This window comes from Coffea eugenioides, chromosome 11 (assembly GCF_003713205.1).
Source record: "Coffea eugenioides isolate CCC68of chromosome 11, Ceug_1.0, whole genome shotgun sequence".
NCBI classification, from domain to species: Eukaryota; Viridiplantae; Streptophyta; class Magnoliopsida; order Gentianales; family Rubiaceae; genus Coffea; species Coffea eugenioides.
Genome location: NC_040045.1, coordinates 32,913,673 through 32,928,208, shown reverse-complemented (window position 1 = coordinate 32,928,208; position 14,536 = coordinate 32,913,673). Strand labels below are relative to the sequence as shown.

Here is a 14,536-nt window from a genome sequence, read left to right as displayed (position 1 = left end):
CATCAAAGTGTTTAGTATATTTTTTCCTTAAGATTTTGACTTATGCTTTTGCATTTCATTTTATAGCAGGTAATTCAATAGTTGCTTTTAAAAATTTTTTAGAATTTCAAGTTTACTTTTCTTGTTTGTTTATGTAATGACCAAGTCTTCATTTTGGAGATTTTAAGAGAATATCAATAAAGTTTTTGAATTCATTTTTAAGACTAAAGAAGTTGAGGGTTAGTGTGCAATTAAGCATTATGTTGGAAGAATATATTATGGTAGTGGGAATTCCTATTTACCACCTTACCAATTTCATTTCTTTTCTTCTTCTTCCTTCAAGTCTTTCACATTCTCTTCTTCTCTATTCTTACAACAAAGAAGGATTCAAGGAGAATCAAAGCTATGTGAAGGGTGTGAAGCTTGGGAGCTCTTCTTTGTCTACTATCAAGGTGAGGTTTAGTTCTTGGTTATAGTTATGGGTTAATTGGTTTGGAAGAGTAGATTCATGACTCAAGTTTGGAAGAATCTTGGTAAGGATGTATGTAACTTGTGATTTCTTGATTTAGTTAGATATTGTATTTTTCATGGCCAAATATTGAGTTTAAGTTATGGATTGTGTGGTTATTGAGTTGATGATGATTAGATCATGAGTTGATTGTTTGTGTGTGGGTGTGATCATGTGTAGTTCTAAAACTTGAATCTATTTATGAAACTTATGTGGTTTAGTTTGATTTAGGATTAAGCTTACTCATTTTGCACTTGGAACTTGGTTGGGAAATGGAAATTAAGGTTGAATGGTTTTGGATTGGAATAATCTCTTGTATATCTTGGTATTGCACTTATAATTAAGGATTAGACATAACAAATAGAGTGGATATTAGGTAATACATAGTTAAGAAAAGTTTGAATTTCATTATTTCTACAATAACAGTCAGTCCTACATGACTTTGGGAAATTGGTCATAACTTTGTGTAGAAATTTCAGAATTGAGTGATTTTATTGCGTTTGAAACTAGATTCACAAACCTTTTCAGTCGTATGAAATTCATATTTTGATTCTTTCCCTATTGATACCAGAAAATTTGGGAAGTGGGCTGAAATTCTAGTTCTACACTGTACAGTAGTACTACAAGTGTCCTGATTTTTTAACGATGATAGGTCAGTTTGTGTTTCGAATCATAGAGTAGTCTTCCAGGCATTATTAGTATTAGGAGTCTAGTTTCAAATGGTACTAATTTTGTAGCATTTCAATGTGTATAGGTGAAGTTATGTTTGTTTAACTAAGCGCATCCAAAGCTGGAAATCGTTTGTAATAATGCTGCTTTGAACTAGGTTCTCTTCTTATAGTTGTGGGATGAATGTTTTCTATATTTCTCATTTCACGGGTCTCAAATTAAGTAATTTGGAATTGTTTATAGATGAGAAGGACATGTACTACGAGGATTGGTTGAGTTAAGTTGGGTATTGATCCGTTGGACCGAAGTAAGTGGTGCATGTATCCTTTATCTTTTGAAAACTACTTGTTTAATTGCTAAAGTGGCATGAGCATGTATAATTTGTGATATTTGTTATTACTCTTGCCATGGTCATTTTTGAGGTGAAATGCTATATTTGTTGAGTTTTTGTATAAGTGACTTTTGATGGGACTAGTTCCTCACATGTAGTTGGTATAAGAAATGGGCTAACCGTGTTGTCATTAGCAATATAAAATAGGCTAATCATGTGGTAGTTATCACTATGAATCGTGTTAATCGGTTAAATTAACAACTGGATATCTATGGTCATTTGTTGTCTTATGGTTTGAGTTCCATTATATTTGTGATGTATGATATGCCATTGAAATGTTTATAATGACCATGTTCGTATAAAATTATATGTATGAGTTAATGATGTTTGTAATGTACTATGTATGTAACATGCTCTTGCCAATAATGAGATGCATGTGCTACTTATTGAGTGAGATTTCGCTCACTCCTTTGCTATTATTATGCAGTTAATGATGAGTTCATTGAGGTGGACCTTGATAGCTCGTGAGGGAAGCAATGGAGATGGAGATGGCTTTTGGTTAGAGAATGACTTCTGTACCTCTATATAGGATACTTTATGATAGGAGTGGACTATTGTATATATTGTAGAAGACTCGATCTTGAGGTGAATGCAGTTGCTTTGGAAATTTGCTGCCTTATGCCTTTAACTTTATCTAAAGCGTGTCGATGTTACGTTCCGGGTACGGGGCGTGATAGTTTAGGTGCTAACTAACTCATTGTTTGTCACTTTTAGATGAAACAAGCAAATATGTGGCAATATATTTACAATTAACGTAATTAAGCATATTTATCTGGGCTAATTTGTTACAATAAATTACTAATTTTATGAATATTTTGTACAAGTAAAAAAGAATTCTCACATTTAAGCATATATTTGTGAATACATATGATAAGTATGTATTTTGTGTGTTTTATCTGTGTTTTATTATTTAGTTTTGGTGTATTTTATTTATTTTTATAGATAATTAACTAAGTTTCTAGTGAAGTTATGCATTTTGTGATTTAAAGTGTGAAAATTGCATTTCTATGAATAAAAGTGGTGAAAACTTCATGTTTTTGTAGGATTAATGATTCAATCATCAAATTGAGTTAATTGAAAAGACAATTGGATGATTATTGATGATTTGAAATAATTTAAAGAAGACATGAAGTGCAAAATGTTCAAGAGATGAAATGTAATCAAGAATAAAAGGATGGGAGTTTTCCAACTTTGACAATTTATGGTATTTCAACTATGTCTTGAGGTACACACATTGGATTGAGGTGATTCTTAAACCATTTTGAATTAAGAGATAGATCTACATTTCTTGTGAAGACCTCGAAGTCCGGTTCAATCGTTTTCATTGTTAAAATGTCAAAATACAGAAGTGCAATTTTGTTGTCGAAAGCTGAAATAGGGGATTGACTAGTCAAGGGTATTTTGATCATTTCTCGATCCACACAACTCTAACTTGGATGATTCTTGGTGCGTTGGAAAGATAACTCAAATGAGTACAACTTTCATGTCGTGTACAAGAGCTAATTCAACCTCCATCAGCAAAAAAATATTAGTTGAAATTGGACAAAAAGCAGAGCAAAGAGAAGACTTGACCAAAAATGAGCAAACCTGCAAAAAAGCAAAACGTGAATACAATACGCAGCCTCAGGTCATGTTTTCGAGGTCACGTATTCTTCAATTTCAGCTGCAACTTGTGTTTTGTTCACACCAGCTTTTTGACCCATTTTTCTGCAAGAATTTCGGTGGAAACAAACCAGGACAGCTGCCAAAGAAACTTTACAACTCAAATCTAGCTTGTTTATGTGCTCAAGGAGAATCTCTTTATAAATAGAAGCCTTTGGAGAACATTATGATAACTTTGGAAGGTTAAAGAAACTCCACAAAAATGTAGTCTTCACTAGTTTTTCTTAGTTCAGTAATATAGTATAGTTATAATAGTTTATCCTTTTGTATTTGTAGTTAGATTTGGATGAAAAATTGAGCAAAGAGGGAGAGCTTGAAACTTATGTGACAAGGGTGACTTCTTTTCTATCACTTTCTCTTTTGTGTTTAAGTTCATGTTTAACTATAATACAAGTTTAGATCTTGTTTTCATCTTTTTCATGTTTAATTAAAGTTTATGCTTAGAGTTATGGATGAACTTGCTATATCTTGTTAGTGATATTTATTTGGTTATTTAATGATATTATTTTGAGCAACTTATTTATCACTTGGGTTTATCTAATCATGATTAACCGGCCATTAGTTGTGATAATCTTAAAGTGTTAAGTTTTTAATGAGAATTGGAAGCTAACACTAGGTTCAAGGCGTTAATAAACCTAGGGAGTTCACTCACGAGGATATAGGAGCACCTATGTAGTTTTGGTGACTTGTTTCATGCAATTTTATAGAGGTAATTAATTATAACTAATTTCATAATCACGAAAGTAGGTATATCTTAGTTACAAGTATAGTTGATTTGCTACGAAAGTAGGTTTTACATACATTAGAAAATTACGCCATAAGTAACCAAGATAATAGCATTCACTTAACTGGTAATTTCATTTGTAAGAGTAGTAAAAAATTTCATACCTCTAGGAGCCTTATATTGTTATTTTTGTTACTTTTATCTTATGTTTATAATGTAGAGTTAATTTCTTGCACTTGTGATAGTTTAAATAATAAAAAAGTTCAAAAAGCATCGGTAATTGACAATCTTTTATGTGGATTCAACCCTTAATACCCTATATTCAATTTCTACTCGTATACTTGCGAAAAATTACGTATAGGGCATTTAGGATTTTATAAATGTAAAATTTGACTATGAATGAGCTAATTGATATATGTATACTCTGTGCTCGTCAACATGATTAGGCAAGTATCGTAAGCTACTACATTGGATAAGGAGATGTATCAAGCCAAAACCGTTCATAATTTTGCTGAATAATTTATAGGCTTAATTGTATTTTGCTCCCTACATTTGAGCCCTTGTAACACTTTGCCTCCCTAAACTCCAAATATATACACTTTACCACTAGTGATCAACCTTTTGACGAGATTAAGATGAAATTATATTTTTCATAACCAAAATATCCTTGGCTAATTTTTAAATACACATAATAATTATAACATAGTACTAAACATGTTTTTCTTTAATAGTTACTAAATATATTTAAATACAATTACACTATGAATTTGATCTTTTAGCACTAAAATAAATTAGATAATCCACAAAAAAGAAGTCTAAACAACTCAATGTGTTTTTTCTTAATGCTTATATCAATACTTATTTTAAATGAAATAAATTAATTAGTGCATTTTGAATGAAATTTATTTGCTTATATTTTTTTTATCGTAGTACTTTTAATGTGTTTTATATGAGATAAAAATATCATAAAAAATAAATATGTATTGAAAACATGATTTTTGTCCTCTTGATAATTTTAATTTTGTACATGATAAAATGAGACAAGTTTAAGAATTTAGAGAGTAAAGCATCCACCACAAAAATTTAAAAACTAAAGGAAGAATCATGATATAATTTAAGGATGCCAAATGAAATTATCCCTAAATAAATCAATAGTCTATTGAACGTAGTATGACAAATCATGTGATAGGTTGCATTTTTGTCATTAATTTTATGATTGTTTCCCCTCTTATTTTATCAAATATTACAGTAATTGATAGATTCTACTTATTTTTTGTAATTGGTATTAGTTGTAGGGATTTGGAGCAAAAAAGAATTAAAAAACGTGATTTTTACTGGACTTTTATGCTATTTAGCGTGGGCGCGTCAAGATCTAGCTTTACATGTCTAGAGACTCGAGATTTGTCACGTGATCTCCAAAATTCAAATTGAAGTTACAAGGTTCGGATGATGGATAGTATTTGATTTCTATTAGGACGCTACCTACTTTGTCGATTATTGAGAGGATGAGATTTGTTATAATTTGATTTGGCTAAGGAATAGTGGTCTACTCACAGTAGGAAACAAGACCAAAAAGGCATTATCGTTTGCCTTTATCTTTTCTTTTCCTGGGAACAGGAGACTACCACGAGTAGTGGCAGTAGATATCTTTTATTCCTTGCAAGAAACAACAGAAACGGCTAGCTCTTCTTTTCTTTTCGAGACTTCATCTCGTATTCTTGGAAAATGATTTTGGCGATTAATTCCTATATTTGGCGCATGGCTTTTTCTTTGGATATGAACTAAGCTTCTCATTCTAGTCAAGAAACAACGGAGAATTTGGTTCATCTAAAATTGTGAGATCAAATTAATTATATTTATTTCTTTTATTTACTAGTAATTGTATATTTTCTGATTTATTTCTTATGGTTGTTACATTAATTGGATATCTAAGGCCCGGAATTTAAATTAATTTAATAACTTAAAACCAATTAGAGTAGCTAAATCCGTAATTGTTTAATTGCTGTAAAATAGTGGTAATTGGCATGATTGAGCTTGTGTTAGGAAAATATATGAGCTAATTTAAAATAACTCTCGTAGAGCATTATTTGATTAGAACAGGGCTCCTCTAACTCTTAAGGCAATTAGAAAATTGAATTCTAAGGTCATACCTAAGATTATTTCTTAATTAGGACAGTGATTAACGGTCGTACCTTAATCACCAATGAGGAGGAGTTGACTGTCATCATTTGTTTGGCAGCTATAACTTATTTATCAGTTAATAAATGGAATTACTATTGCGTCAATGATAAATTGAGTGAACTATTTCCGAAGTTATTTCTTAGCTAGAGTTATTTATTATTGATTCAATTTTAATAAATTGTCATTTATTTTTTTTACTTGTTTATTTTATTTGAATTGTTTAATTATTTTCATTTTTATAAAAATCCCCCTGTAGACACCAAAAAAAAAAAATTTTTAAAAATTATTTTTATTCGTTTTGTTATATTTTATTTATTTTATTTGTCTCTATTTATATTTTTATCTTTTCATCTCATTTGGTTTTTATTTGATTGTTTTTGCAAAAAAAAATTAGAAAGAAAAGAAAAGGAAAGACAGAAAAGGAAAAATAAAAAAAAAATAAAATATCAGATGTTTGTAGGAAAAAAAAAATCTGGGATCCACAGCACGCGCGCGTGATCTTCCCCTCGAGCTGCATTTTTGTAGCAGAAACCGTACACTGCAGCTGGCATTTTGGGGCAATTTGGATACAATTTGTTTTCCCTTTCTTGCCTCCCAAGCTTAATTCATACAAGGACACCTCAACTTCCAATTCTTATCCAAAAAAACAGCTGGGAAATTGATCTAATGGACCTAAAGAGAACCACAAAAACCCAGCTCAATCTCAGCCTTTCCTCTGAGGGTTTTGATCAATTTGGCTCCATTTAAAAGGAAGAGAAAGGCTTGAAAATGCAGCCATTAGGGTAAGAAAGAGAGGGGAGAGCGGCGGAAAAAGAGGAAAAGAGGAAAAGAGGAGAGCAGGAGAGAGCAAAAAAAAAAAAAAGAAAACTTTTTCTGGAAAAAAATTGGAACCAGGCTGATGAACCAGCCAGATTCCTTACCAAATTCCAGCGGCGATTTTAGTTTTTTGTGCGAAGTCTTGATTTCTGCACTATCCCTGAAGGCAGTAAAGAAACTTTTGTTTGAGAAGAATCTAGGAAAAACGTCCCCAAGCCAGACAAATCGAAGCCCAAATTAGTGAGTTTGTCAAATTTTGAGGGTTTTTGCAGCAAAGTTGGATTGACAGATTCAGCTTTGGGACGTGTTTTTTTTTTTTCTTTTTGTATTTCCCCACGTTTGTTTGGTGCTATAAAGTATTAAAGGTAATCTTTTGCATCTTTTTACTTTCGTATATCCTCAGATTTGCATCGAATATGTTAAAATTTTGCTGCTGCACTAGTTCTTCTAGCTTTTCTTCTTTTCTTCTTCTGTGGTTTTCTCCTTTTTTGCAAGTTGTTAGCCCAGATTTCCCACCCAATAATGTTGTGTTCGAATGTTTAGATCTATTGTTAGTGTATGGGTAATAAGATATTGTGTGTTTAGAAATCATCTGACACAATTTCTCGGTGGATGATAAGCCTCCAAAGTTGCAGCAAGCTTCGAACAGATTGCATGGAAGTTTAGAAATATTGCAACTTGGCCCCTCAACCTTTACATAATTACACTAAGGTCCAAAACTTTGTAAAAATAAGTCAAAATTTCCCATTTCACGCCTTAATCTAATTTTTTTTTGCATATTTTATGTAGGCTTTTGAGTAAATTATTTCAGAATTTTAGCATATAATTAGGGACTAAACATTTTGTTGGCTTTTATTTATTTGGGAATTGGGTAATGTTACTTTGATTGGGTTTCGGTAAATGGATTGATTTTATTTTCTGGGGTTATCACATGGGCTTTGTGCCCAAAGGCAGCATTTCGATTGGACTAGAAGCCAGGCTAGTCCACTCTTTCCCTTTGGATTTTTTAGTTGGGCCAAGGGCTTCTGACCCAAGGAATAAATAAAAATGGTCCAGGCTTTTGTTTCTTAAGATTCTGATACGAAAATTGTAAATCTAGTCCCTAGTCTTTGGAGAAAATTCACTGTAGCCCTAATATGTTGAATTTATTTCAATTAAGTCCCTAATTTAATTGCGATTTGGTCCCAAACTTTATTATATTTTGACCTCAAAAACTTTTCAATTTTTGCAATTTGATCCCTGATAGCTTTGATTTCTTAAGTATAATTGGTTTATCTTCTTTAATTGTTAATCATGCCTCATTTAAATGGATTTAATTAGTAAATCTTAGGAATTTTATGGTTATTTATATCCCTTTATAGTAGTGAAGTGAATTTGTCATATGTTTACCTTTTTTTAATTATTAATTAAATTGGTGCATTGACTATTTTGTTGATTTTGGAGTATAAATAGGGCAAATCATACCTGATTTAATCGCTACTTCAAGGAAAATACTTTCTATTATTATTTTAAATCCCTTTATGTGTTCCTATGTGTTTTTTATGTATGACTGCATGTTTTGAGTGCTTTTTATTGTATTTATTATACTCATTTTATTCATTTCAAACTTTTCATTTATTATATTTGATTTTTGATGATTATTTTGAGGGCATTTAATGCCAAATTATAATAGATAGATGTTCACGAAATGTATGTAGCTAGATTATTTAATAGATGGATTTTATTTTTGCCAAAAATATAATTAGTTAGATAAATGTAATAGTTAGGTTATTATTTTTTAAAAGGAGAATTGTAATTTTGGTTCCCAATCTATAGTCCATGCGCAGAATTAGTCCCCAATCTATTTCAAAAATCAATTTTGGTCCCCAATTTATTCAATTTGTGCGAAAGTGGACAATTGATAAAATTTCTTCAATTTTAGTTGAAACCAAGTCATGTGAGATCATGTGCCGGCACTTAAACCCCTTTTTTCAAATTTTTTAATTTCTAAAATGCATTGTTTAATATTTTCAACTTTCTCTTGACTTTTGTTTTATTAAACAAAGACATAAAAGGCAAAAATTTACTAATTAAGCAGTTAATAATGATTAGTGGAAAAAATCACATAATAAAGAAATCAGCAGAAATACCAACAAGAAAATTGCCAACAATAATTTTTGTTCCCACGCTGTTAGTCTCTCAATTATAGCATTCTTAGAGTTCAGGCTTTGCAACAATTTAGGAATTAGAGCAGTAGATCTTCTACACATTTTCGGATCATGCCATTCAAAATAATTGCAACCTTTTCCTCCGTCACCCTTCACAACCAACATCATAAAGCTTTAGCGCAAAGGTCAAATTCATCAACCAAAATAAAAACAGAGAACCATTCCTTCTTGATGGCACAAGTGAAATTTCTTCTCCTAGAATTGTTGTCTATCCAGGATGTAACCATTATTGCTCGCTGCTTGCAGTCACAATTTTTCATTGGTTCCATGAGGACCTAAATTGAGAATAGAAAAACAAAGTCCTGCCTAATTCTTGCAAATTTATGCCAAAATCAGCAATTTTTGTTCTCTGATTAGAAAGTGCTTGAGGCTCCTACGGTATGTTCTTGAGTTGGACAAGAGAACATGAGGAAAGAAAGAAATAGAGGACATCGATACCCCTATTTATTTTGTGATTTTTCCACTAATCATTACTAACTGCTTGATTAGCGAATTTTAGCCTTTTATGTCTTTGTTTAATAAAAAAAAAAGACAAGAAAAGCTGAAAATATTAAAAAATGTGTTTCAAAAATTTAAAAGTTGAAAAAAGGGGTTTTAAGTGCTGACACATGGTCTCACATGACTTGGTTCTAACTAAATTGAAGAAATTTCATCAATTGTCCAAAATTGAATAGATTGGGGACCAAAATTGATTTGTACAATTGATTAGGGACTGGTTCTGCACATGGTCTATAGATTAGGGACCAAAATTACAATTCTTCCTTTTTTAAATTCCCCCTTAAATTGTAGTTAGGGCCCCAAAATGTAATAGTTAGGTCTTTATATGCGTTTATTTTCTTGTGTGCTTGCATGCTTGGGTGCTTTTGTTTATTCGATTTCTCTAGGGCGTTTGCATCTAAATATTATGCTTATGTGTTATGTACTCTATGTGCTTTATGTGTTTATTTACTTTGACTATGTTTTATAAGATTTATTTATTTATAATAAATGCATGATGTCACCACACTGGTCTAATATTAGTTGTGGTCTCTCTCCCCAATTTCTCAATGCTAGTAAGAATTTATAGGCATGAGTTAATCCAATGCTAAACCCTTAGGACCGCCTACGCGCTAGAATCACGTTTTTCCATGACATTTATTGCATTTTATGCATGTTTTCATTTTAGGATATTTTTTTCTCATATTGCATGATATTTCCCCTACTATTATTCCCTTACCATCTATATGTTTGGACCATATCATTTAGAATTGCATTTTATTTTAAGAAATTAGAAATAGGCTAGTCCATTTGCTTGAAGAGTTACCCTTCAAATATGGGAAATGAACGAGTATGCCTTCTTAGCCTTAGCACGCTCCTATTTCCCTCTGTAAAAGAAAAATTGAGTCACAAATCTTAGTCTCCCATACCCATTCTATTGCAATCCTCTCTTTTAAGTCATCTATATTATAGTTTCCTCTTTTTGAATCTCATCTTCAGCATATTCATGACCTCTTCGAAGGATCTTTTTTGGGTCTCACAATTAATATGATTGGCACTAATTAGACTTTGAAGAGACATCTCGACCCTCTCGATCCCCCTAGGTTTAAGAATGCATCCATATATAAGTATCCAAATGTGATAAGTTTTATAAGTTAGACTAGGAAAATTTTCGACTAAATCTCGTAACTAGTTTTGGTTAAATTGAAAAGCGCTTTAGGTTTGAACCTATCAAATTTTCGCCTTCCTTTTCTTCAACCGTGACTCCCGAACTCTTTTCTGTTGTTTTTAAAGACCCGGAGTTATCTAAAAAGGGTTTTATTTATTATTTATCTTGAGTGACTTGGTACATCTAAACTCAATACCAAATGACAAATTTTTCTTTATTTATTTTCTAAAATCAAAAAATTCATTTTTTTAACACATAAAATTTATTTTCAAAAATGGGGCGCGACATCCCCAAGCCTCTGAACTCTAGAAGAAACGAATTTTTTCTAGTTTCTGTGGATTCGACCATGTTCACCTTATATGCAAAAATTGTATTTTTTTAGTAGGTATTTATTATTGCACAGGCTCAGTACTTATCAATTTTTAACGCCATTGCGGGGGACTGGTACCTGATTAAATTGTTTCTTTTTGAGTTCATCTTATTTTTATTTTTATTTTCCTCTTATTATTATTATTATCATCATCATCATCATTATTGTTATTATTATTATTATACTAGTTTATGGCTGCTAATATTCAATAATTTGGTGATAAACTGGATTTTATTTCTAGAAAGGGTAATGAGGCTCGTATTTTTTCTAATAATCAATATTTAGATGCACTAACGTCTCATGTAGAGAAAGTGGCTGTTGCAACCTGTGGGATCTGTTATGTCTTGCATCATTTAACAGACATGTGCCCCAAATTTCAAGATGACCTGAGTGCCCCAATCAATACTTGTGGAGATTTTTCACCCCTATCTCAAGCATGGTATGACCCTTATTCAAACGGGTATGATCAAGGACGGTGAGATAACTTTAACTTTAATTATGCAACAGAGCCAATGGATTTTCAACAGTAAGAGTATCAAGAACCATCATCCATGTCAGATATATCTTTTGAAGAAATGATTAAATCACTAAGTGTTTTTAGTAATAAGAGACAAAGTATAGAGCAAAACATGAAAATTAACTCATTAACCAAAATCATATAAACATTAATTAAATTCAATGAATAAACATTAACCCTATACAAATTAACACAAAAATTCTAGGAGATAAATTTAGAATAAGAACAACTGATAAATTAATAATTATAAAAGATATATCTAAATTACAAATCGAAAATAATGTATGTGTCTAAATAATTAATGATTATGAATCAAAATACAATAAATTGTAAAAGGAAAAAAAAATTAGACTTGCCTTGGAGGAAATATCAATGCTTGCTTGTTCCTTTGTAAGTTAGTTTTTGACTTGCTTGATTAGATTGTTCGTTCGGGTGTTGGTTTTTGGCGAATACATCAAGTGAATCACGTATAAGTATAATTCTAAACATGATTAAATTTCCTTTTATTTATCAATTATCTGTTTCCTTACCTTAACTAATGTAAGGATATACTAAATACATTAAAATTATAATCATGAAATTTAATATATATATATATAAAACACACATATACATATATATATATATATATATACATATGATTAATCTTTCTTGCACAGACAGTATATACACTCTCAATATTAGATGAATGATCACTATACAAAATTTGAATTTAAAATTTAACTTTTCCACATATATTATGGATCCAATGGTAACAATGTATACACCGTTATATGTATAAAATTTATTCATATATTTATATATATAAGGAAATTAGAGTGAATTATTACAAAAGATGTCGTTTTCAGAGAGAAATTAAAAGAGATAAACATATTAAATAATCAAAAACACTTACTGAGGATGGGGTAAAAGGATAGAGTTCAAACTTCCTCTAATTGTTTAGATTATTTAGGAGATATTTGAATTTGTAAATTATGTTATATTATTTAAAATATTTTTTGATGATTGGTGAATTATAAATTCAAAGATCTCTTAAATAATCCAAACAACTAGCGCAATTTAAATGAATTTCAAAATTTTCGTCAAATCTCATAATCCAAGTGAAGGTTAGAGTTTTTGAAAAATTTTGGAGGCAGTTGCCCGAGTGCAACCCCTTTGTGCCCGTCGTTGTCTCCTTTGATGGTAGACCTTGCCGTAGTAATTGGGAAGGCCCCTAATGGTCCAATCCCACGGCCCCTTTGTGTCCGTCATTGTCTCCATTGATTGTGGACCTCACCGTAGTAATTGGGTAGGCTCCTAATCCCTGAAGGGGGTGGTTCATTGTTATTACAACACAGCCAAATTTGTAGTTGTAGACAAATTCAATGCCAGAAGACAATATTTACTTCCACACGCTGCTCCTCCATTCGCATGCAGCATGCTGAAAGAAATACAGCAGCATGCAGTCTCTTTATGCTTCGAGTTTCTTGCATCTATTCTACCAGTTCAACGCGGAACTAAGAATGCCCTTAGTTATTCCAGGTGTTTTGTTTAATGATAATCACTAAGAAGGCAATAAATTCTTTCACGTTAGATTTGATTTACTACAAATAAAATACGAGGAAAAGAAGCGGTAACTTCATCTGTTCCTTTTTACCTTAATCCCTGCTTTCAATGACCGAGGCCCTGGATTTCTTTTTTTCTTTTGATGTTCAAATTCAAGAAAAATCTCCCACCGACAAATAAATAATCACCTCATTTATTACTCTAAAGCTAACAAGAATGTGAGCAGACTGATTTTCCTATCTCACAATTAATAGCAATAATATATTGTCTGGTTTTCTTTGTCAGACAAAGGACCGTCCTTGAGAAGAGCAGTTTTGTGTGATGGGAAATTTACATCTCATCCCATAAACTTTGTCTACTAGCAATTTTCAGTTCCACGGTTATATCTCTTAAGCGAAACTGCTTATCAACTAAAGATAAGATAGCAAAATTTGCTTACATATATTGCATTGCATTTCAATGCTGCGATGGTAACAAAGTTAGAAAAATGAAACATGCTTTTTAGTTATGGTGACAGTCAAAATAATAAAACATCTCCCATCTCAATCTGTCCTTTGCAACCCATCTTCAATTTTCATTTCAATCTAAAATTAGTGATTAGCAATGATGCCAAGATTATCAAAAAATTAAGAAAAAGGAAGGTGCACTTAAGACAGAGGAGCCTTATAAAACAAAAGCATAGTGGATTGCCTCCCTCAGGCTCAGGAAAACTTGACCACATATTGGTCATTAGACATTTGATATGCCATGGGTGCTTTCCCTAATTACAAAAAAAGATGAATTATAACATATAAATAGGGACACATAATAGTGGTAGTATAGTGTTCAAGAAACAATATGGGCATTCCACATGTACTAGCTATACCTTATCCAGCACAAGGTCATGTACTTCCCCTAATGGAACTTGCCTTGCGCCTAGTCAAGAATGGCATCAAGGTTACATTTGTGAACACGGAATTTGATCACAAACGAGTCATTGAATCGTTATCAGGTGAAGAAAATGTACCTGATATGATGCATCTGGTATCCGTCCCAGATGGCCTGGAATCGTGGGAAGACAGAAATGACCTGGGGAAGTTAACAAAGACAATTTTTCGTGTTATGCCTGCAAAGTTGGAGGCTCTAATGGAGAAGATGAATGAATCTGAAACTGACAAAATCACATGCCTTATTACTGATGAGAGCATGGGTTGGGCACTGGAGATTGCGAAGAAAATGGGAGTCAGGGCTCTGGCCTGCAGCAGCAGCTCTATTGGCTCTGCTACTCAATACTCCAAAGCTCATTGATGATGGAATCATAGACAGCTCTGGTAAGACTCCTT

The 14,536-nt window shown here is 31.8% G+C and overlaps 1 protein-coding gene across 2 annotated transcripts; it reads right to left on the bottom strand.

The window, feature by feature from the left end:
* Positions 1-13,758: 13,758 nt before the first annotated feature.
* Positions 13,759-14,438, bottom strand: LOC113754220. Of its 2 annotated transcripts, XM_027298580.1 has the most exons (4): positions 14,382-14,438; positions 14,221-14,282; positions 14,080-14,129; positions 13,759-13,974 (listed from the first exon to the last, which is right to left on the bottom strand). In XM_027298580.1, the coding sequence occupies exons 1-4, from the start codon at positions 14,399-14,401 to the stop codon at positions 13,789-13,791; spliced, it is 318 nt and encodes a 105-aa protein (XP_027154381.1). In that variant the 5' UTR covers positions 14,402-14,438; the 3' UTR covers positions 13,759-13,788. The 2 variants fall into 2 exon arrangements, with proteins under 2 accessions (XP_027154381.1, XP_027154380.1); XM_027298579.1 differs by having other exon boundaries at positions 14,221-14,436.
* Between the last annotated feature and the right edge of the window lie 98 nt (positions 14,439-14,536).